The 24,349-nt window shown below is 49.6% G+C and overlaps 1 protein-coding gene across 1 annotated transcript; it reads right to left on the bottom strand.

The window, feature by feature from the left end:
- Positions 1-1,262: 1,262 nt before the first annotated feature.
- LOC141476656 (RNA-binding E3 ubiquitin-protein ligase MEX3C-like) lies at positions 1,263-18,415 on the bottom strand. Its single transcript, XM_074165450.1, has 2 exons — positions 17,782-18,415; positions 1,263-2,521 (listed from the first exon to the last, which is right to left on the bottom strand). Exons 1-2 carry the CDS (start codon positions 18,413-18,415, stop codon positions 1,296-1,298), a joined length of 1,860 nt encoding a protein of 619 aa, XP_074021551.1. The 3' UTR covers positions 1,263-1,295.
- Positions 18,416-24,349: the final 5,934 nt, after the last annotated feature.

The raw sequence follows: 24,349 nt of genomic DNA, 5'->3' as shown, positions 1-24,349 counted from the left end.
TGAAGTAAACCGATCGCGGGGCCACTGTCCCAAATAATCCGAGGGCACCTACGCAACTCCCCCCCTCCCACCCCCTTTTTCTTTTTCCTTTTCCTTCCTAAAAATAAAATATCTATTTCTATATGTGCAAGACGAAGACGGATCCGACGTAAAAACGCTTCACATTTTGAACGCTCTAAGCTCTCTCTCTCTACAAATAAAAAATAAAATGTAATTTAAGAACAGCTTGATCGGACTGATGAACGGAATGTCAGCATCCTCACCCTTAGTCGAAGTACGTGCATCCCAAAGCCCTTTCTGAAATGGGACGAAGCCGGCCAGACTTTTTCCCACATTACGTTAAGAAAAGCAGTGGGTAGGAATTCATAAATTTAAAAAAAAAAAAAAAAAGAAAAAAAAGAAAAAAAAAAAGAGACTTTTCCTGATCCTCTGAAGATACCGCCTCCTCCAGGCGTCGGGCGAAAGAAAGGGAGGTGCGCTGGACAATTCACTTCCCCCTCCGTAATTTATCGTCTGAACCTGCCATTTCGATACATCGAACTACGCTTTAAAAAGAAAACCTAAAAAAAATTTAAAATAAAAAAAAAAAAAAAGGATTTGCAACGCTGGCGAATTAGGCAAAAAATAATCATAATTTCCCCAAACCTGTTGGTTTTTTGTTGGTTCTTCTTTTTTGTTGTTGTGGTTTTTTTTGGTTTTTTTTGTTTTTTTTTTTCAAAACTGGCAGTGTAAAGAAGGCAGCATTGGAAGTGTTGTTTGATATATTGATAATGCCACGAACCCTCCGCGGCAGACGAGGACCTTCCGAGGCCGGGCGCCGAGGTTTGCCCCCCACCCCCCCTCCGCCTCCCACCATCGTGCCCCGCCAAGCACGCAGAAGTCCGACGCTTAACAGAGATCCTTTAGAAAGCCTCTTACAAATTTCAATTTTGGAGGTTTTGGGGTGGTTTTTTTTTTTTTTTTTTCCTCTTGTCGTCGTTCCTGATGACGACGTCCCCCTCGCTGTTGCCGTAGCGTCATCCCAACCCGCCGGATCTCTGCTAAAGGCGGCGTCTGCTTCCACTGAACCCCACCGAGACCACGTAGGTTTAGTGTTACCGTAGCAGCCTTTCCAGAAAGTCCAATTTTATTATTAACGACTTCAGCCTAATCCCAAGAAAGCCCAACAGTCAGAATTCATTAGGAAGTTTACTAGAGGGTACCATTACACCCATGCCTTTAAGAGTTTTGTTTTGTTTTTTGTTTGTTTTTTTTTTTTTTAAAGTCCATATATAATAATATCTATATATATATATTTAAGAGTGAATTTGGATTGCCTGAGTAACAGCTGTCTGGCAAACGGGACACGACGGCGTTTCCTTCTCGCAGATCTTGTTGGCACACTCCATGCAGAAGAGGTTGTGGCCGCAGGGGACCAGGGCCGCGATGACTTCGCTCTCGAAGCAGATGACGCAGTCGTGCTTCCGTCTGGACTCCGGAGGGGAGCTGGAGGTGGAGCCGCCGTTGGAAGAGGAATAGCTGTTGGTACCGTTGGAGAAAGCGGGGATGTAGATGGGAAGACCGGCTTGGTGGCCGGTGCCGGGTGGGTCGCTCCTCACTCTCCTGGCCAAGGGGTGATCCAGGTTTTCCGGAAAGGTTGGAGACAGGCGAGGTGTAGATGGCTGGCTCCCTCGGCGCTGAGGCTTGGCGTTATTAACCGGGTCGCTCCCGAAGCCGGAGAGAGGGTTTACAGGTTCAAAAGGGGTCCAAATGGTTTGGGAAGGCGTCGGTAAGGAGTCGTATGCCGGAGAGTCGACCCCAAGGTCTTCCGTGCCCACCGAAGGCAGCGTTTCTCCAAACCAGAAGTTGCCTGTGCTGAAGGGACTCGTCGGGCTGAAGTCAGCCAACCTATTGCTTCCAAAATAGGAATCGGTGGAGCCACTTCCCAAGGAGCTGGAGCTGTCGTTTCTATAATTAGAAATCATTCTGGTGCGGCTAGGAGGGACGGGATTAGAAGCCAGCCAGGCCGATCCCAGAGCCCCTCCTTCGAAGCTGACATCCGTACCGTTGTAGTGGAAATCGTTCTCTTCGTTCAGCTCGATGTAGTTGCCCGTCCGCATGGCTATGTGCATCTCGATCTCCTCCCGCGCCCGGTCCACGTTCTCCGGCATCCCCGTCACCTCAAAGACGGGCTCCTTGTCCCTGCTGGGAGTGACTATGTAGGTGTGGGTCTGCTGCTGAATCCTTTTGATGGTAGCTCCTTTGGGTCCCACCACCAGCCCAACTACGCGGTAAGGCACCCGGACTTGGACCGTCGTCTGGCCCGGCAGGTTGGGGGTACAGGGCAAACCCCCCAGGGCAGGGCCGTTCTTGTTGCGGGAGGCTCTGATCATGGAGAAGTGTTCAGCAGCGGAGAGGATTTCCCTTTTGGCCATGGCGACGTCCTCTTTCCGGCCGGTGACGACAAAGATGGGTTCTTCTCCACGAACAGGGGTCTTAATGTAAGTATTTGTCTTGGCCCTTAGTGCTTTTATTTTGCAACCTGTTGGAAGGAAACACAGGCAGGTTTAGCGAGACGCCCAAGTTGAGAAAGCCACAAGAAAGCCCTCTATTTTAAGCCCGTTTGAGAGTTTCAAGAAACCAGAAGCAGCTGGTTTTCTCTCTGCAAGCCACACGCCAGAGAAAGCGGTAACAACTTCTACCTAGAATTGCCAAAGAGAGCTCCGACACTCGCGGCCACAGACTATTTTAGGAACGTTTCTTGGGCCTGGTTTAGCCCATCATTTCCGCAATCGCTATTAGACGGTGCACAAAGGTGGATGGCTTCTTTCTCTACGACACCCACGTTCACGATTAGCCCATAAATACCAGTGGGTTTATATTTTTGGGTTTTTTTTTTTATTTCCCCCCCCATTGATTTGGTATCCTTTGGTTATTTCTAAAGATCCTGCAAAAGGAGTAAAGGCTCACACACACACACGCACTTAAAAGTCCACAGACCCATTAGCCTTTCACTAAAGCAAATTAAACATTTAGAAAGCGAGAGGAGGGTCCGTCTCGCAACCCGTGCAGGATATCGGTAAAAAAAAATAAATAATAAAAATCACTGATTTGCCGAGAGCTCGTTTGCTTCCCGTTATCAATAAGCCTTATTTAAACCTTAACTCTTCCCCGTGGGATGAAGGAACCCTCTCCTTGAACTGCCAAGCTGGAGTTCAAGCGGTTTGTCGCATGCAAATAAGGCTGGTTGTGTAATATTACGTGCCTACGTGGAATTTTTCTTGTTAGCTGGGTAAATACAGCCTGGAAGAGAAGCAGTAGGTTAACGAACCGTTTGCCTTTGATTTTTTTTTTTGGGGGGGGGGGGGGGGGAGTGAATGAAAAAGTTTGCTGGGATGCAGCGGCGGCGGGCTCTTTCCTAAGGCGCTTCAGGCATTTTGGCAGGGCGTGTAGAGAAGCACCTTTTCCCCTATTCCGGGACCGGAAAAGCAGGCAGCGCGAAATTCGGAGAGACAGGCGGGTCCACGACACGCAAGAGTGTCTCCTGGATTCTGTCTTGACCGAATTTAGCCTTAATTAAAACAAATTCCAAAGCACGTGGCACTAAATGGTGTTCTATAGCCAACCTCATCTCGAAACAACTACAAGTAACGTTTGCAGACCAAGTGTTTTTAGCATCGCTTCACCTGCGGGGTGGAATTTGTTCCCATTTTCTTCATTTACTTTAAATATCTCATAATTCGCCTGGGTACACGAAGGAGTCTCACGAAATAATGTTCCGTCAGTCGCTTGCACCCGAGGTACCGTAATGACTTCACGCTTCGAAAGCCTCTCAAAGATGCTGCTCTAATCACGACTATCTACTGATATCAAAAAAAAACAACGAATCTGCAGATGCTGGTTGGAATAGAGGGAAGGAAAACCCTCTTCTCGCAGAGCCCCTGCGCACAGCAAGGACAAAGGCTGAACACAACAGCTCTTTGTTTCCAGGACACAGCTGGAGAGGAAGTTCATTATCTTCAAGGAGAGGGGATCAGGGAGGCCCTACCTCTACCAGAAGGAGCAATGGAGAAGTACAGGAAGATCCCCATGAAGGAGGGGATGCAGACCCAAGAACTGAAGGAGAACTTCAGCGAGAAGAGCAAATATCTGCAGGAGAGGACAAAGCCATAAGCCTCAGGCTCCCACTTACAGCCCTCTGAGAAGGTCACTGGAGGTCCCGGGCAACTTGCCTTTGCTCCCTCTATCTCTTTGGTTGCATTTCATAGAATCACAGAATGGTTCAGGTTGGAAGGGACCTTAAAGATCATCCAGGTCCAACCCCCTGCCCTGGGCAGGGACACCTCCCACCACACCAGGTTGCTCAAAGTCCCCTCCAACCTGGCCTTGAACCCCTCCAGGGATGGGGCAGCCACAGCTTCTCCGGGCAACCTGGGCCAGGGTCTCACCACCCTCACAGCAAAGAAGTTCTTCCCCAGATCTCATCTCAATCTCCCCTCTTCCAGTGTCAAACCATTCCCCCTCATCCTGTGGCTCCACTCCTCCATCAAGAGTCCCTCCCCATCATCACATTCCTCCCTGTGAATAAATCTGCTGCCCGCTCTGCTCCCCACGCTTTCATAGTTACCCAGAAAAGATGGACCTTAAACCCACCAGGATCCCCCAAACTGGTGCCGCTGAAGTTTTCACACCAATCAACCCCTCTTTACCTAAAACCAAAGTCAGCCTCCTGACGCGTATCAATTATTCTCCAATTTACACACATAACTGTCACTTACTCCGTTCCACCTAAGTATATATTCTTATTTCATAGAAATTAGAGGCGGCATTTAAAAGAGAATACTAGGAGCATCGAGCATAAGATTTATATATCTAAAAATATATAATTCTTACAGTTCCCATTTTAGACAAGATTTTCCTAAGATTTTAGCAACTCGAATCCAGTTGGAAGCCTGCACCTTCAGCTTCCTTCCCCATTTCAGCTGCCAGCTCCCAGAGGTTGTTTTGCCAGAGCCACGTTGCCAAAGGGCACAGACCGAGGCGGGCAGAGCTGTTCTTTTTCGGGTACGGCTCACATACCTCGAAAGCAGAGGCCAAATGCTGCTTCGACTCCCCCTGCAGCGACAGAACAAGGCATTTAAACATCGGGAAAGCAGTTTCTCCAGGGAAAGCTGACTCCGCAGACGGTCAAGGTCAACCCTCAAAACTATGTGAAAAGTTCGAAGGAGCTGAAGAAAATCGCCGCTCACAAAACCCCAACGTTTCTGAATGAGTCAGGCAATACCCGCTGGGTTTTTTTCTGCAAGGAGGGCTGGAAAACCCCAGGAGGGACCATCACATAGGTCCGTAGCCCGTTAAACCGCTCCAGCAGGATGAGCTTTCTATTTGCTTTTACTCAGCTGCTCCGGTTTCCCACCCTCCTTCCTCCCTTAGTCACCACCCAGGCGATGAGATGAAGGACCTGCTGATCCCATCCCATCCCCTCTCCGACAATTCACGGCATCCAGAGGCACTGCTGCTCCCACGGCCACGATGACAGGAGGTGGGCCAGCTGTGAACTCACCCAGTCAAGGGATGAATCAAGAAGTTTCCCAATCTCCTGAGCTTCAACACAGAAAGACAAAGGGGGGTGTGTGTGTGTGGGGAAACAACCCAACACAAAACCCACCACCCCACACTTTGGTAATACATCATCAGATGGTTGTATCCAAGATTTTGAAGTGCAGAGATAAAAAAAAAAAAAAGCCTGAAGATGGGACTGGAAATTCAATTTAATCAAAAATTCCAAAGTAATTTTAGTTTTGGTACAATAATGGAAGCCTGTTCAATACAAGTTACCGTGGTTTGGTCAGCAGAAGCAGCATTCCTAAACAGCAGGCTCAGCCGTACGTACACACTGAAATAATTAAGGAAAAAACCCTTTAGTTTTACTCTCGTTTAGGCAAAGATGTAGTACCTGCCTTCCTCGGGCGCCTGAGGAGAAGCTGAGCCCGTACCCAGCCCTGCAGGCCACGTTCATCCTGCGCCGGCTGATTTGCATCATTCTTCTCGAGCCTCCTCCCTGTTTTTTTTTTCCTTTTTTCCCTTACGAGGATTATTTGACTAAACATTTTAAACACCCTACGAACATTATACTCCCCAAGAAACTGAAGGGTAGCTCTGAAGGAATTGTTTAGCTCATACAGCGCCGATTTTAAATGATCAAATACATCCTTATTAAAATAAAAGGCGATAGAAGAGACATTGGGTTTCCCCCCCTTTATAGTGAGAGTGAAGCACAGCAGCCACAGCCCTCACCCATCCATCTCCTCAGAATCTCCTCAGAATCTCCTCAGAATCTCCTCAGAATCTCCTCAGAATCTCCTCAGAATCTCCTCAGAATCTCCTCAGAATCTCCTCAGAATCTCCTCAGAATCTCCTCAGAATCTCCTCAGAATCTCCTCAGAATCTCCTCAGAATCTCCTCAGAATCTCCTCAGAATCTCCTCAGAATCTCCTCAGAATCTCCTCAGAATCTCCTCAGAATCTCCTCAGAATCTCCTCAGAATCTCCTAGAGTTGGAAGGGACCTTAAAGATCATCAAGTTCCAACCCACCTGCCATGGACAGGGACACCTCCCACCAGACCACATTGCTCAAAGGCCCCTCCAACCTGGCCTTGAACCCCTCCAGGGATGGGGCAGCCACAGCTTCTCTGGGCAACCTGGGCCAGGGTCTCACCACCCTCACAGCAAAGAAGTTCTTCCCCAGATCTCAATCTCCCCTCTTTCAATTTAAAACCGTTACTCAAAGCCTTCACTCCAACTTTCACCTTGCATCACAGTATGAGACACCTCAAACCCAGTCTTAGGCCATTAAATCCATGAGGAAAACTCCCCAACGGAGCTGGAAGAGCCAAGTGAGTGCCTGCCTCACACCACGCCAGCCCATCTGCTGCCATGAGCCAAGAACCACCCGAAGAAGCATCCCTCTTCTGCACAGCCAGGGTGGTACCCAGAGGAAACAGGACCTTATCCCTGTGTCTTCCTTCTGCTGAATTCACCCCAACACCACGCACCAGGAACGGGACAAGGATTGCATTTAGGGATGAGGATCCCTTCGTTGCGTGGTCTCTTCCGAACAGCTACACCAGGGGAAAGGAATCCTTCAGGCTGCCGAGTACCGACGGTAGCAAAACACACCCTGTCAAAGCAGGGGGACACACACCTCATACCCATGTCCCTCCTGCTGCTTTTGCCAAGTGTGGTGAAACTGGGATTCAGGAACACACAGGAACCCAAACCTCCTCTACCATCATGTCCGTTTAACCTTGTTTCCCTGCTTCGGGAATAAAAAATCCTGAAAAAAAGGTAGTTTATCTAAATAGAAGCCTGGAAGTCATGGCAGTGAACAGCCCACGAGAACCACAATCAACTGACAATACCAGTTTGTTCTCCTGACGGGTACCCAGCGATGGGGATGAAAACTTAGAACCTCCTGCAGCTCTTCAGACACCCAAATCCTGCGGGGAGATGCCAGCGCTGCGCTGCCCCAGCTGTAGGAGCAGGCAGCAGGGTGATGCTGCATCAGTCCCAACGCAGCTCCCACCTGGAGGACAGGGCTGACGACCACCCCGATAGGACCTGGCACCCTCCAACTCAGCCCCAGAGCAACCAGTGTGTCCTGGTTTGAGGGACATGGAGATCTCGTAGAGTGGCCTCCACAGCTTGTCAGCCCTAAGGAGAAAGCCGTGGTTCACTGGAATCTGTTTTTCAGGAGCTTCGCCGTTATCTGATGAAAGGCAACACCGTATTTACAGCCTCCACTCTGCCCAAGGATTTTGTAACACGCTGATGCGGAGACATGATTAATTAGGGACATCAACCTGGAACTGCTCGTCGAGCCACAGCTCATTCCTTACCTAGAAAGTCAGGGCAGGGTCTGGGAAGCGCCCGCAGCCCCGCAGGGATGGCACAGCGTCATGCCACGGAGAGATGGGACCGCCCAGGGATTTGATTATAGAGTAGAAAACTGATATATGCCCCGTTTATTAAGCACCCAGAGACAAAGCTGCATTGGGACAGAAAATTAACTCCTGTTCTAAATTGTTTAACGGTTAAACCTCCTTAACCAGGCTGGCAACACAAGAAAATTAAGACCAGAACATTTTTTGGCACTTCACTGGGTTATTGAAGTCATGAAATACTACCTGTGGGTTGCTCAGTTGATACACTGGACTCTGGTTACTGTCGCCTTTCACCCAAGATCAATTAATTCATCTCACACCTTGTTTTAATTGACCAGCTGGAAAATTTCAACTCCCAATAAATTTTTTTATTTTTTTTTTCCAACTGGCTGTTGAATGTCGTTAGTTGATTCAAGGAAGATGAGGAAAGTAATTTCTCTGCACTTGCAAAAGATGCTGATCTGCAAAAAAAACCCCTTAGATCCATGTACTCTATTTATCAGCCCTCTGGCATTTTGATTTTAGGAATAAAGGCTATAAAAACATCGCTTTTAAATTTTATTTTTGAACTATTTTAAGAGACAGCCCAAACTTGGACAATAATTATCAAATAGAATCTTTTAAAAGCAACTTCTCATTTATTTTTATGCAACTTTCTCTACATCCACAGGAAAACTAAAACACCTTGCCACAGAGCACAGCATCCATCCTCCCAGTAGGACCAGACCAACCACCACCAGCTTTACCAGCTCCCCATTAGCATTCTATAGCCCAGACAATATAGCCTGATCACTATTTGGGTTAATTAGCTGGTAAGATTAGGGCTCCCGTGTGACAACTAAGGATGATACATGCCAGAGAGCTAACGAATATGACTACAGCAAGAGATGACAGTCCCCGAAGAAGAGGGGAGCAGGCCAATGGCTTAAATGGGGACATGGATAGATGCAGAGTTTAAACGACAGCTGTTTTGTTCATCACAGAATATGAGGTTGGAAGGGACCTCTGGAGATCATCTCCTCCAACCCCCTGCCAAAGCAGGTCCCACAGGAACATGCCCAGGCGGGGTTTGAACATCTCCAGAGATGGAGACTCCACCACCTCTCTGGGCAGCCTCTTCCAGGGCTCTGCCACCCTCAAAAGTGAAGAAGTTCCTCCTCATGTTGAGATGGAACTTCCCATGTTCCAGTTTGTGCCCGTTCCCTCTTGTCCTGTCCCTGGGCACCACTGAAAAAAAGACTGGCCCCATCCTCCTGACACCCACCCTTGAAGTATTTGTAGGCATTGATGAGATCCCCCCTCAGTCTTCTCTTCTCCAGACTCAAAAGACCCCAAGAAGTCCCTCAGCCTTTCCTCATCAGAGAGGTGCTCCAGGCCCCTCAGCATCCTTGTAGCCCTCTGCTGTCCCCTCTCCAGCAGTTCCCTGTCCTTCTTGAGCAGGGGAGCCCAGAACTGGACACAGTACTCTAGTTCAAGAAGAACAGGGAACTACTGGAGAGGGTACAGCAAAACCAACAAACCAAAGCCATCTCCTCCCTGGTGGTACCCAAGCTGTGGTTCCTTGGAGATGACCACACGAAACACGCAGAGTTGTGAGATTTATGTCCCTGGGCAAAGGCTTTTCCTGCAGGATACCCAACCACTCGTGCGTGCTCCTGCCCTTCATCAGGTTGTATTTTTTAGATGAAATCTTCCATTTATCATAGTAAAGATGTTTCCTAGCGAGAACCCACCAAGCACAGCTTCTTCTCAATTTTATGATTCAAAATGCGACACCGATCCCATTACAACCCAAAACTTGGGCACAAAGTTCTGGAGTGTGGCCACATTAATGGTTTCAGACAAGGTCTGTCCTTCCAAAGTGCTGCCTACGGATAACAACTATCTTTTCACATCAAACTCTAACGACACTACAATAAGCAAGTGCGTAAATTACCAAGTAGCTTGGAGGAGAAAGAAAAACCTCAACTGACAGCCACTCTGATAAAGTTATTCCAAGAGAAGGAAAGATGACATACGAGTCTTTCAAGAAAAATAAAAAATTATAGCATTTTCTACCAAAGACCTTTTTTTTTTTTTTTTCTTCCCCTGCCTCCTGACCCCCTCATTAACTTCCCACTGCAATCAAAGGCTTTTAGTTAACAAACCCCTGTGCCCGCCTGTGGAACATTTCAATATGACTCACACTATATATAGCATCCGAGACCGCTCCCATTATAATTCCCTCACGCTTACCCATTTCTGAGGAGTGACTGGCCACTTCTTTCACTTTGTGTTTTACACACGTACAGATGCTAGGATGATACAGGACTTTCCTACTTGTCATCATCCAGCTGGAACTGCAGAAGGGTGCAGAGGTCCAGGTGCTCTGCTTCACTGCAAAGCTCCTTCCCCGAGGGGAACTGCTCCCTCTGGCAAGTCCCCTTCGGCGAGAAACGGGGAAGGATTCAACAGGGAGCAAGAATAAATATATATATGAACAGCACTAAAGGAGCCAAGCACATCACACCACCACCCAGGAGACCACAACAGAGCTCCTTTTAACAGCAAAACCTGACTCAGAAGAGAAGTCAAGAGAGAAGGTGGCCCATGGCAAAGAGGGGACATGATGACTTTAGAAGGAAACATCCAAGCCCTTTGCACCAGGCACAGGGTGCAAACCTCCATCAGAGCAAGAGGAAACGCAACAGGAGACCGTGTAACTGGACATCAGGAGGTCTTTCTGCAACACTGTTGGAGCGGGGCCAGAGGAGGCCATGGAGATGATCCATGGATGGAGCCCCTCTGCTGTGAGGACAGGCTGAGAGAGTTGGGGGGGTTCAGCCTGGAGAAGAGAAGGCTTCGGGGAGACCTTAGAGCCCCTTCCAGTCCCTAAAGGGGCTCCAGAAAAGCTGGGGAGGGACTCTGGATCAGGGAGGGGAGCCATAGGACAAGGGGGAAGGGTTTGACATAGAGAGAGGGGAGATTGAGATGAGATCTGGGGAAGAACTTCTTTGCTGTGAGGGTGGTGAGACCCTGGCCCAGGTTGCCCAGAGAAGCTGTGGCTGCCCCATCCCTGGAGGGGTTCAAGGCCAGGTTGGAGGGGGCTTGGAGCAACCTGGTCTGGTGGGAGGTCTCTGCCCATGGCAGGGGGGTGGAACCAGATGGTCTTTAATGTCCTTTCCAACCTAAATCATTCTATGATTCTATATATAATGATCAACCACTCGGCTGGGCCAGACCACAGGGACTTTGTTTGGTCCTACTGGTGCCAAGCTAACCGATGGGAAAAGAGGGAAGCTTTAAGAGTCCCTGGATGATGCTGAGAAAGCCTCCCAAAGGAAGGCTGCTCACAAACTCCCAGGGACATTTCCCTCTTCTGGAAAACAAAAGCCCCGGTTCAAGAACTGTGTACAAACTCTTTATTAAAGATTTCTTAGGTATGTATCAACTTATCCATCTATTGATTTATCTATCAATGAAGTAGTCAGACTGCATGCTGCTTCCTTCTATATATCAGGCTGGGACAATCTATCACATCAGGCAGAGGAATATTCCAATTCCCAAGACAGATGGCAACCCAATAAACAAGTTACATATGCAGCAAAAGAGCCAGAGGGCAGCAACTTGTATTATTAATTCCTTGCACCACTGCAGCACCAGGACTGAGGTAGCAGCTGCTGAGCAAAATTAGAAAGACAAAGTAGAAGAAAAAGCCATAGTTACATGAGAGGGAGTAGGTCCGACAAATAAAATAACTACAGGAAGAAAAAGTCGTTTTCATTAAGAACATCGATCTAGGGAATGAAAATTGGTGAGAGCAACAGGGCTGGGAAACCCAGGGGATTAAAAGTTCCACCGTTCCACTTGCCACGAGGGCCAGTAAAAAGATTGCAAAAAACCCAGGCAAATCTTCACCTACACCAATTCCTCGAACGAAAATGTGTTTTTAAACAGAATTCCAAAGTATATTGTCAAGTGTAAGATGAACTAGGAGGTAAAACTGAAGGGATACTGTGTCTTTGTTCAGAGGAGCAGCAGAGAACTCGGTGCAGACCACAGAGCTACCGACTCACACCACAAAGGAAACAGAGATCTCGGACGCTGGCAAGATCTCATAAAGGAATACCTGAAAGAAAAAAAAGGAAGACATTCTTAAGGAGTAACAGAAGTTGGAAACATCTGCTTGATTTAGAGCTTTTTGGCCTTTCCTTTTGATTAAATAAAAACCTTCTAGTGCTCAGCAGCCTTTTTTTTTTTTTTTTTTTTTTGGGTTACAGCAAGTTCTCAACCCTTTTTTTGCCTGCCACGAGGAATCGGCCCTGTGGGGTGGAAGTATCACCTCAAAACCAAATTTAAGATCTTTGAGATACCCAACACTTGGTTTCGAACAGTTTCTCTTCCAGAAATTCAGACCACAGCGTACCAGAAGAAATGGCAACGGGGGCTGAGAGAGGGAGTAAAGCCAGACGTTGTGCTTTTCAACGGCCTCAAACAAAAATCCATCACCATTTTCTCACGCCACAGGTTAATCCAGTGCAGTCTGGAAGCACATTAATCAGGATTTCTTTCCTATGCTTACGTTATAAACTTAAAAAAAACCTATATTTTTAGAACGCGGCGATTTTACATGAAAAATAAAAGGACGGGAGGGGTAGAAATTGGCAATTTATGTCAGAATATTTTTATTATTTTAATTTCAGCTTCATCCAAAGACGGATCATACGCAGCTATTCACTTCTGGTGAATTTATACCTTAAAACGTAGGGAATTTCTGGCAGGCTACGCAAAGAGGAAAAGCTTCCCGAGCGCGCTGTGTTTTGCTGCGCTTCCCACCCAACAAGGCGGACAAGGGCGGTATTTACGATCGAGGATTTATGATCCCAGCTGGAGAAAACCTGCACCCTTCCGCCACGCTTCGCAACTCGAGTCGGGGCTTTCGCGTAGCGGGAATGACAAACCGAAATGATATTTGTTACACAGCGCCCGGAGCGTTAGGGCCGCTGAAACTTCAGCAGAGATTTTTGGGCTGCTCACGTGGTTCAGTTCCTGGAGTTCCAGGCTCTAAAAGCGACCAGACTTCAACGTCTCAGGACGAAAAAAAAAAAAAAAAAAAAAAGCTTTTATATTGGATTTCAACAAACAGCTCAAGTTTTCTTTCCCTTGTGAGAACAAGCCATTTAATATAGCGTTTAATAACCCGCTTGTTGTAGAAAATGCAAAAAAAGATGCTGAAGTGTAACTGCCTTTTCAGCTTTCACCTAAAATAAGTTGCTGAACCTTGTTGTCTGTGGCAATCAACCGATACAGAGATCGGTGATGACTTCAGGCATGAAAATTAAACTTACTCTTGAGAAATCTAGTTTAAAAAAAAAAAAACAAACAGTATGCAATTCAGGCTAGTTAACTATGCTTTTCCTGACTCAGCAATTAATAATACTTGGTAGCCTCGACTGGTTATCAGTAACATTATTAATGGCCCCATCCTCCTGACACCCACCCGTGAAGTATTTATAGGCCTTGATCAACACCCCCCCCCACCCCACAGTCTTCTCCAGACTCAAAAACCCCAAGTCCCTCAGCCTTTCTTCATCAGAGAGATGCTTCAGGCCCCTCAGCATCTTCATAGCCCTGCCATAGGACATCTATGTACTCAGCTAACACAAGGATTTGCCCCAGGATTGTTTTAGCCCTGTTTCCACTCCCCGAGAGCGACAGCGATTGTTTTTATTTCTTTTATTTTGGCTGTGCTAGATAGTTATCAGCTACCAGCTTAGCAGAATTATATTTTTTTGGTTTCAAGTCACAGGACCTATTCTAAGCAAAGTAATAATTTGCTCAAGAGCCCACATTCAAAAGCAAAGAGCAAAAAGGAGTCCAAGATCATGAAATATGCATAAAAATGTTATTTTAGTTGCAAGGCTGTCTCATGCAAAGCAGATTTGTCATTATCGATTTCATCAGTGAAATGGGATGATATCATCCCTCCTCCTCTTACTCATCTGGGGTTTGGAGACTGCCCTGCCCGTTTCGAGTTCTGCAGCCGTCATCCCAACTATTCTGACCCAAGAAAGAGAAGCATCAGGCTTTAGAGTCAAGTAGCTCCAACTCGAGTGAGAGATGAAGAAAAACAAAACCTCCCTGTTGTCAGCTTTATCAAGGATATAAACACTTGGAAAAAAAATAAATCACATTACTTGGAGAGTCACAATGCTGGAATGCATTAGCAAATATATTCCAACAATCATTACCTGAATATCGTTAAATACACTCAAGGATGAAGCATCTCTCTCTACAGGACAGACTTTTGTCCTTTCCAGGATCTTTCAGCTTTTCTGTTCGTGTCTTCAGACACCATCCCTCTCTCTGCATTATTCAAAAGAGTTTAAAGATGTATTTTTTTTTATTAGTGTAAAGAAAGTGGCAGCGGGCACTGAAGAACCATAGAATTGTCTAGGTTGGAAGGGACCTTTAAGATCATCTAGTCCAATCATCAACATACCTCTGATAAAAAAAAAAAGAACAAAACCATAACTAAACCATGTCACTAAAAGCCTCCAAGTTAAACTTGTCACATCCTTCTCAAGGCCCACCAGGCCCATGGCAGAACTGCCACAGAATTTACCACCAGCAAAGGAGGTCACTTGTCTGACCAGGACAACTTACCGAAGGTTGGATTCAACAGCTAGTTTCAAATTTGTGCAGGAAGCCTGCGCAGTGCCACGAATGGAATCTAGTTTTCCTGGCTCCCAGTCACATGCCTTAACAAGAATAAAAGGATACAAATATCTTTTCCTTTGTTGTCCACCTTTGAGAATCTTCCACTTCAAAGGCTACAAAGAATTATATTACGCTAGCCCAAGCAGCGTCTGTCAGCTTCATCATTTTGGGGGGGAGGGGGGCAATAAGAAAAGGTTGAGAATATTTAAGATTTAAAAAAGAACAAAAAACTGGGAGGTTTCAGAAATACTACAGGATTTTTTTTTTTTTAAAAAAAAAAGGAATATCTACTATTCATTAGAAGAAAATCTTACTTAAGCCTTTTCCAGTGTCTTTTACGGCGCATTTAACTGCTGTCACAGTAACCCAGAAGCCTCCAAAGGAGCTTCAGAAGAAAAAGCCATCGACCACGAGGGAACATTTCAGGCAACCCCACACCTTCTAGAGCTGGGACATCCCACCAACGCGGAGACCCAGGTGGGAATCCGCAACCCAGCGAGCCGGAGCAGGGCCGTGGGAGCACCACTTCACTGCCTCAAGTGCTGTTATTTATTTCTGAAACTCGCACGTAATTGGGGAAAAAAAAAAAAAATAAAGTTAAGTGCAAACTCCGTAAGGTTTTTGCTTGTTTACAGCTCTCTTAGGAATCAGGAGTCCCTTTCTGCTCCTAAAGTGTCTTGAAATTCTCTTACACCATGCAAAAAAATTAAATTTGGATAAAAAACCACCGTGGAATTCCGGTTATCGTGACTCTTTCAGTTAGGATTTCCAATAAACACGCTTTCAGACACAGCAGCCAGGCCTCCAGCAAAGCCCAGCTCAAACTCAGCATTCCTGGTATTTCAGAGGCAACATTTTTCAGGCTTGCAGACATTCCCAGTTCTTTTTATACCTTCACGAAGACGGCACCGGAAAGAATCTAAACTTAAATCTTTTGTGAGAATCCCTCAAGGAGTGACATTCCAACGGCATAATTAGATATCCAAGTATTACCGCACAGAGGAGCCTGGCATAAAACTTAAGCTGCATTCGTTCAGGATAATGCAACCAGCTGGTTATGAAGTGGGTTTGGAAGAGAATACGCAGTGTTTTTGATTTTCAGAGAGAGCAGAAGGCTCAGCGAAGGAGCCAGGCAGCCCAAGCTGACAAGACTTTGCCGGGCCGGAGCACAGCCCCCCTGGCAAAGCAGGTGGATGAGAGAGCGAGAGCCTCTGGGCCATAAAAGGAGATGCAAGGGCTAGTGTTTCTAAGAAATTTCACAAATATTTAGTGGAACTCGTACAACTTACATAAGTGGGTCTTCGAAGCATGCCTCCCCTGAATAAGAATTTAAGGGGCCTCCTTACTCAAAGCTTTCATGCAAATAAGCTTTTTTTTTTTTCAGCTCTCCCTCCACCCCTGCTCCTTCCTCTTCTGTAGCCCCAACTCTTTTTATGCTACGATCCCTCCCCGCCGAGGCTAAATATTTTATCACAAGCCAAACAGTGGGACATCAGATAAGAAATAAAAGCCGAAGCAGCAAATGAACTCTTCAGGAACAACGATCCTATTTTCATGCAAGCTCCGTTATCTCGTTTTTAAGCCACTCAAAAGTGCTGAGAATTATACTACAGAGAACAATCCTCATCTGCTAGAGAATAAACACCGGAGCCTTAACCGGTCCTCGAAGCCCAAGAGTTTGTATTTCTCTTTTAAAGGACTGCAGCAATAAGCGTTTTCAGTTCTGTTTTCCATCTCCCCGCCGTCCCCCATGACACAGGAGCAAAGCCTTAAAGAGGTTCAAACACCCTTTCCTTGGAAAAGGTATTTTCTGTTTCTGAAGAGAAGGGACTCGTCTGCATCAGAGGAAGGTACCTGCCAATTTCTGCAGCACGGGCTTGGGCTCTCCTTTGACACACCCAGCAAAAATAAACCACCCTCGACCACTAAAAGCCTAAAATAAACGTAAAAAAAAAAGAAAACGAAAGTCCGTCCCGAGCATCGGTGCTGAGCAGGCATTTCTTTAGCACCACATTGGTTTAGATCGATGTTACTATTTCTTCCATACTCTCAAAAAAAAAAAAAAGAAAGAAAAAAAAGAAACAAAAGCCACATTGATATAGAGAGACCAGACAGCATGAGCGCTCGTTATCTGAGCCCATCAGCAACCGAGACACGCCACCCCCAACCCAAGCAAGAATAACACCAGAAAGGGAAGAGGAAGAGAGCGGCGACTTCATTGTCTGCATTTCCACACCTACCCTCGGCACCGCTCAGCCCTTCACTTGAGACAGGCCAAAAGAAAAAGAAAAAGAAAAAAAAAAAAAGCCCAGCCCTTTTGAAAAATTAGGTTCTCCGCCAGAAAGCTGGCAAGAAATGTCATCTTTCCAACTCCTCCAAGCGCCGCTCCCACCAGACCACATGAAAGGCCAACGCCGAACATGACATCACCCAGATGACCTTATCCTAACGGCGTAAGAGAGACCCGTGGAGCGGAGCGATAGCCACCAAGGGGAAGCCACAGCCCCAGCGGAAAGACAAGGGCTTCCACGCAAGAGAGGACCACACGTGGCTCCTTGCCACCAACCTCGCTGCCTCCCGAGGTCTCACTTTGTCTCCGCCGGCGCCGTGGAAAGCTGCAGGAACAGCCTCAGCCCACACCCTGCTCTGCAAGACAAGCGATTTAAGGTCCTTCGCCCCCCCCAAAAGAAGTCTTTGTACAAACACAGGACAAAGCTCCCGTGGTGAAAAGCAGCTTCTTGCTGAAGACCGCAGGCCCGGTGTCACTGAAAACCAAACCCTGTGCCAACACCGACCTGGACAGGGCCCACGGCCCCACACCCGCCCCGGGGACAGGGCCAGGCCCCCCACCCCCCGGAGAGGCCCAGGCCATATAATGTATTTTACAGCCCACACTACCACCACCCAAGGCCTGAGCAAGCCCAGCGCTCGCCCCTCAGGCCGGGCCCCCGCCGGCGGCCTGTCCCCCACCTGGAGGGGGAGGCAGGTCCCGGGTGTGGGGACACGAAGGGGGTCCTCCCGCCGGCTCCGAGCGGGATGTGCCGGGAAAGGCCCACCGCCGACCCCCGGGGAAGGGCGGTAGGCCCGGGCCGCCCCTTCTCCCGGGGTTGCTCTCCTCCCTCCCCTCCCGCCCCGGTTCTCTCCCCGGTCCCCCACTCACCCTGCCGCCCCACGATCTCGGCCACATGCTCGGAGCTGGGCACCGGCACGCACTCGGTGGTGTTGACGCTCTTTCGGCGGAGCAGCGCCGCCTGCTCGCCGTTAAGGCCCGCCGCCCCCCCGCCGCAGGCCTGGGACAGCATCGCCGCCATCATGCCCTGAGGATCGTCCGCCCCGCAGAGCGGCCCCGCCGCCGCCGCCGCCGCCTCCTGCGCATCGAAGGAGGGCGAGAGCAGGACGGAGCCCAGCCCCGGCAGCAGCGGCAGCGGCTGGGAGGGAGAGGAGGACGAGGAGAGAAGCAGCAGCGCGGCCGGGTCCTCCTCCTCCTCCTCCTCGTCCTCCCCCGCCAGCAGCTCCTCCTCCTCCAGCTCCAGGTCTCCCTCGTCCCCCGCCGCCTCCTCCTCCTCCGCCCCGCCAGGCCCTGGCTCTCCGGGGGGGTCGGGCAGCGGCGCCAAGCCCGCCCGCCGCCTGCGGGCTTGCCGCCGGGCCGCCCGGTCGTGGAGGCCGAGGCCGGCGAGGCGCTGCTGGAGCAGGAGCAGCGGCGGGTGGTGGTGGTGGTGGCGGAGGGGGGGAAGGAGCCGCGGCGGCTCGGCGGGCTCGGCGGGGGAGGCCGCGGCGGCGCTGCCGCTCGGCATGGCGGGGGAAGCGGGCCGGGCCGGGCCGAGCCGGGCCGGGCCTAGCGGTGCGGGGCCGCCATAGCCGCGGCGGGCAGCGAGCGTGGCGGGCGCGGCCTGGGCGCGGGGGCCGCGCGGCTCAGCGCGCCTTTTGTCCCATGGCGGTCCCTCGGCGGCGGCCGCGGGCGGCGGCGGCGGCGGCGGCGGAGAGCGGCGGGGCGGGGCTGAGGGGGCGGGGCTACAGAGGTCCCGCCCCGCCGCTCGCCGCCTCGCCATTGGACTGTGGAGCCGGTTCCTGGGCGGGGCCGGGGGTGGGCGGGGCCTACGGGGTGCAGTGGGCGGGAGGGCGGGCGGTGGGTGATGGGGGGGCGTTCGGCCTGTGGGGCCTCGGAGACACCTTCGCCCCCCCCCCCTCCCCGCCGGGGCTGGCAGCCTGGTTGGATTCACCCAGAGGAGGCCACGGAGATGCTGCGAGGGCTGTGTAAGAGACTGACAGGAGCCCCCTCTGCGGTGAGGACAGGCTGAGAGAGTTGGGGGGGTTCAGTCTGGAGAGGAGAAGGCTCCAGGGAGACCTCAGAGCCCCTTCCAGTCCCTCAAGGGGCTCCAGGAAAGCTGAGGGGAGGGACTCTTGATCAGGGAGGGGAGCCATAGGAGGAGGGGGAAGGGTTTGACACAGAGAGAGGGGAGATTGAGGTGAGATCTGGGGAAGAACTTCTTTGCTGTGAGGGTGGTGAGAGCCTGGCCCAGGTTGCCCAGAGAAGCTGTGGCTGCCCCATCCCTGGAGGGGTTCAAGGCCAGGTTGGAGGGGTTTTGGAGCAACCCTGGTGTGGTGGGAGGTGTCCCTGCCCAGGGCAGGGGCTTGGAACTCGATGATCTTTAAGGTCCCTTCCAACACAAACCGTTCTATGGTTCTATGAAGTCACAGGTGAAAATTCTCTGGCAAAACGTGAAGGAACTTGTTTGAAAATGTGGTGTCCTGGCTTCAGCTGGGATGGGGTTAACAGTACAGGGCTGTGGTTTGGGTCTGGGATGGGAATGGTGTGATGGCACACTGGTGTTTTTGGTTGTTGTTGAGCTCATGAGGCCTTTTCTGCTCCTCACACCGCCCCACCAGCGATGGGCTGGGGGGCACAAGGGTTTGGGAGGAGTCACAGCTGGAATAGCTGACCCCAACTGACCACAGGGACATTCCATGCCATGGGACGCTGTGCTCAGAGTATAAACCTGGAAAAGAAGAAGGAAGGGGGGGGGACATGTTGGGAGTGATGTTGTTTGTCTTCCCGAATCACCGTTATGTGTGATGGAGCCTGGCTTTCCTGGGGGTGGCTGAACACCCACCTGCCCATGGGTAGAAAGGCAGAGGTCTGCAGTAGAAGGATCAGTCTGTGCACTGTCAGGAAGCAAAGGGGAGATTTCCTAAAGAGGAGCATGATTTCTGGTGCCACAGGTGGCTGATGGGTCCAGGAGAAGGTCTGGATAGCGTGGCAAAGCCCGTAGGGTGCTGGGGTGGAAGACTTTTGGAAAAAAACCTGAGATCTGAACCAGAGGGAAAGCTCTCCAGACAGCAGCAGTTGGACTCGGCACGTGTTGTTCTCTGCAACCAGATGTTCGTGTCATTGCAATCACCGGGGGTGTTAACTGGCACGCAGGTGGATGCTGCTCGCAGTGACACCAAAGTCCAAATTGCCTGGCTGCCACCGCTCCGGTGGTGGGAGCCGACACTTGTCCTCAGAGGTCCTCCTTCCAGGCCAGAGCCGAGCAGAGCTCCCAGACCTTCGTGGAGGTGCTCTCTAGGTCACCCTGCAGATGATTACCTGCTGAAGCCCGTAGTCAAGACAAAAAGCGTCCTGAGAAATGTCTTTTTGAGCCACGGCGGCTGAAAACGTCATTTCTACCTCGGGTCAGAGGTGACAGCCAGAAACCTTGGATGCGGTGAGAGAGGCTTTTACTCCTCTCAGTCAAGGCTTTCCCGACACCACTGTTAGACTTCAGGTTGTATTTCGAACGCGTCACTAATAATCAAAGCTCTCGATTATTTTGAACACCCGCCGCCAAGTAACCTTTTCCCTTTGTATATCTTTTGTTTCCAAGCGTAAATCCCTGGAATTATAAATGCAACTTTGTGAAACCGCCCGTAACGGGCTGATGTGATTGGCTTGAAACAAGCCCTACATTAAAATTGTTAATTATGGTAAGAAAGGGTTCTTGGGCTACGAGGGAGGTGGAAGGAGGGCTGAGGAAGAGAGAGCACAGAGAGGTTGCTGCAGGGCTGGATCCTCCCCAGGCTGTTGATAAGGCTCACACAGGCTTTTATGTTCTTACTGCTTTCTTTTCTTTTGGTTTTTTTGTTTTTTTTTTTTTTTTCCTTCTTGATAAAATCAGCTGTAGAGAAAGGCTCGGTTGGACCTTTATGCTGTGTGGAACATGTTGTGCGATGCCAGCACTTATGCTTTTCTTAATAAATCCCACTCAAATTCAAATGCTTCCCTCTCCTGTTCCATTATAGGTTCAATTTGGTGTTCTGCAGCATTCGTTTTTCAATCTGAAGTCGGGCTCCAGGAGAAATCTCCCACTTGTACTTAGGCACAAGTATTTACAGGTGCAGGGTTGTGGGGTTTGGGGGTGCACCCAGCCTCGGGTTGACCTGCTGTCCCAGGGCGACCTCGTGGTCGGAGCCTTGGAACCCCTTCACGTAAAATCCTCCATTCCTGGCGTTGTCTGCTCTAGGTGACTTCAGATTTAAGAAAACAATTCTGTATATTTCCGGAGCGGGGAGGTTATGTGAAAGGAAGGGAATGTGAAAGGAAGGGAACGGTGAAATAAATGTGGTTTTCTTATGTTTCTCTGGGTGGGGAGGGCAGGAGTTTCAGGGACACGTGAGCAGAAGAACTCGGCAGTTCAGCTTGCCTTGGAGCTGCAGATCTTGAAGCATCAAAGAGATGCCTCTTCCTCCAGCCCCACGCATTAACACTCTGATAGTGAGGACACCTGCAGGGACCTTTTCTGGAGGCTTGTGGGGTTTCCACGTTGGGTTTTTCAAACACTCCCTGCAGGTGCTTGGGAGGTGTCCAACCCTGCGGGGGGACGAGCAGGGCAAGACAGGACAGTTTCCTTACGAGGTTGGAAGGAAGAGAAACCGGAGGCTCCCTCTGCGTGGTGGGTTTTTTTCCATGATATGCCCGAGAGGGCCGATTTCTGCCTTGTCCAGACACGTTGCAGAGCACGACAGTTCCCTTTGGCCCCTTCCCCCAGGTTTTTTTTTCCCATGGGAAGGAGAGCGGGCAGGGAAAAGAAGTAGTTGATGCCTTGCTCTGAAAAGTTGCTCTGTGAGGGTGGTGAGACCCCGGCTCAGGTTGCCCGGAGAAGCTGTGGCTGCCCCATCCCTGGAGGGGTTCAAGGCCAGGTTGGAGGGGGCTTTGAGCAACGTGGTCTGGTGGGAGGTGTCCCTGCCCATGGCAGAAGGTTGGAACTGGATGATCTTTTAAAGTCCCTTCCAACCCAACCCATTCTATGACTGGGGAGGGTGTCACTGCCTGGGGAGGGTGTCACTGCCTGTGGGCATGGGACACACTGGGGGGTGGAGGGAAGACCATTTTAGGATTGCACAAGGCTTATTACGGGACATTTAGAGGAGGAGAAGAAGGCAGGGATCAAGGTGTTTTGGGGGGGAACAAGGGTGGGAAAAGAGGATGCAAAGGGCTGGTTGTGTGTAAGCAGGTTATTGGTCAGCACCCTTGGCTGTGCCCTGCGTGTGAGCAGTGCCGTCTGTCCTGTGCGCTCATTAACATCCGTTTCTAATTATTTCCAAGGTGAGGGACTCTTTTCTGTGCATACAGGGGTCTGAGAGTGAGGACTGCAGTGGGACCATGGGTCGGGGGCATGAGCGTGGGGTTGCCAGCCGGCGTGTGATCGCTAGCCAACACCAAGGCAGGCTAGCTGGTGAAGATATACCTCTATCATATATACATATGTATATATTTCCCAGTAGTGAGCCTTCATCTTGGCCAGAGAGGGGAACAGGATGAAGCCCACCTGGGCAGGAGGTGATGCCCCCAGCACACAATGCTCTGAGCATCACCCCCTTCGGGGCATCCCAAAAGAGGGGCACAGAGGAGCCAGGAACTCGTTTGGAGTCAGCATTGGAGGAAACACAAAGGAGCACGCCTGAAAATTTGGGGGTTGAATGATGGTACCCGGTACCTACGGGCAAAGCAGAGGAGGGATGCGGGTTACAGACTTTTCCAGCATCTTTTTGGCAGCGAAGGTTCAGGGATCGCAGGAACTTAAAGGAGCTGCGAAGCCTGTAGGGTGAGAAAACTGTTCGTACTCACTTCTTCCAGAAAAGAGGCAGAATTTCAGGGAGGTTTCGCCTTCTCAGAGATCTCCTGTGGGTATGAGGAGGGCTGAGCTCTTGGGAGCATTTGGGAAAGCCTTTAAATTCAGCGTGGCTTCTGCGGTTTTGAGACCAAAGCCGCAGGTAACAGATACGTGAGGAAATGCTAACGAGTGACCTGATTAAAAAACACCCTGATTGAAAGCCAGACCCGCTCTGCTGGAGAGAGAAGCATAATTCTGGCCGGCTGTTGGTGTAAACATGAAAACCATTTGGCCAAACACCTCACCGTGTGGATCCAGATACACGGCCAGGGACCAAACTGGTTTCCTACCGAGCGTAGACTGGGATTATGCCTGGGAGGCAGATGGTTTCTTGGAGCAAAGAAAAAGCTGAAATAGCTTCAAATTCTTCAGCTTGCAGATTTCTTTCTGCGAGGCAGCGGCACCAAAGCTGTGCTTAAAAGATCCAAGCAAGAAAAGAAGTAAAAAAAAAAAAAAAAAAAAAAAAAAGGAAAGAAATTGTGTAACGTCGGAGCCTGCGATTGATTTGAGTGGAAAAAGAGGGATAAAATGTTTGTGCTGGGTAAGTCAGCTGGCACCGTCTCATCTCGTCATCTCATTTGGACCTGTTGAAAAATTGTGCCTGGTTTTTGTGAGCATGTGTCTCTGCGGAGGGTTGAATTTTTTTTATTTTTATTTTTTTTTTTTAAATAAACAGCGGGCCCTTAGGGTTGTTTTGGGGTTTTGGGGGTTTTTTTTGCTTTTGGTTTTTTTTTTTTTCCTGAAGATCTATTTATATACAAATTAATATCCGTTGATGAAGTGTGGGGATTATTAAGGTTGATTATTCGTCGTAGGCGTGATTTCTGTCGCCGGGGGTTTGCTTCCTTTCCCGTGTCGGCCAGCTAAAGGTTTTAGAGGGGTTATTAAGGCATAGCAAGCAATAAGCAGGTATTTCCATGCAAAAAACCTCAAAAACCTAACCCTTTTCGTGAGCCCGACAGGCTCATGAAATGGTGAATAAAAAAGATGATTGGAAGTGCCCTGTTGCCCAGAAAGGAAAGCAGCAGCCCTGTGGTGACTAGGGGAGGCTGGTCCAGCGCCGATGCCCGCATCCCTGCCCGCCTGGGCTGGCAGCAGCCTCAGCTCTCTGCGGGGACAACGGGCTCCGATGCCCCTCTCTCTCCTTTTCTCACCCTCGACGTGATAGAAAAAGGAGGAGTTTTTGTGTTGCCGGGCCACTGATGTCCTGGAGATGCTCAGGCTGGGTATTTGCTTGGTTTTTAAGCGAAATAACCACAGTCACATCACTTAACGTAGCCTTGCTGGGTGCAGGGGGTCAGTGGGACAGATTTTTCCCGGGACATTTCAGCCAAACTCCGGAACAATTCTGACTTAAAAATGATGGGCGAGTGTTAAAAAAAACCAACTTTTGATTTTCTAGCCAAAACCTGCCAGGTTTTCAAGCCACTTTTCTGAGCCTTTTCCTTGCAGGCTGTGCCGAGCTAAACCCTGTTTTGGTAAGAGCAGCTCAGATGGGGTTTTAGCTCAGCCCTGCGTGTTTGAGCCTATTTTAAGCATTTGATTAACAAAGCTGCCCCCACCTTCTGTGTATCTGGA

The sequence above is a fragment of the Numenius arquata genome, chromosome W (assembly GCF_964106895.1).
Source record: "Numenius arquata chromosome W, bNumArq3.hap1.1, whole genome shotgun sequence".
Taxonomy (NCBI): domain Eukaryota; kingdom Metazoa; phylum Chordata; class Aves; order Charadriiformes; family Scolopacidae; genus Numenius; species Numenius arquata.
The sequence above is the reverse complement of the archived record's forward strand: the minus strand, read 5'-3'. Positions and strand labels throughout refer to the sequence as shown.

Excerpts from the sequence above, each read along its gene's own strand:
- LOC141476656 (XM_074165450.1), bottom strand. The coding sequence starts at position 18,415 with ATGCCGAGCGGCAGCGCCGCCGCGGCCTCCCCCGCCGAGCCCGCCGAG. Across the intron at positions 2,522-17,781 it reads CGAGATCGTGGGGCGGCAGG|GTTGCAAAATAAAAGCACTA; the intron begins GTGAGTGGGGGA and ends TCCTTCCAACAG.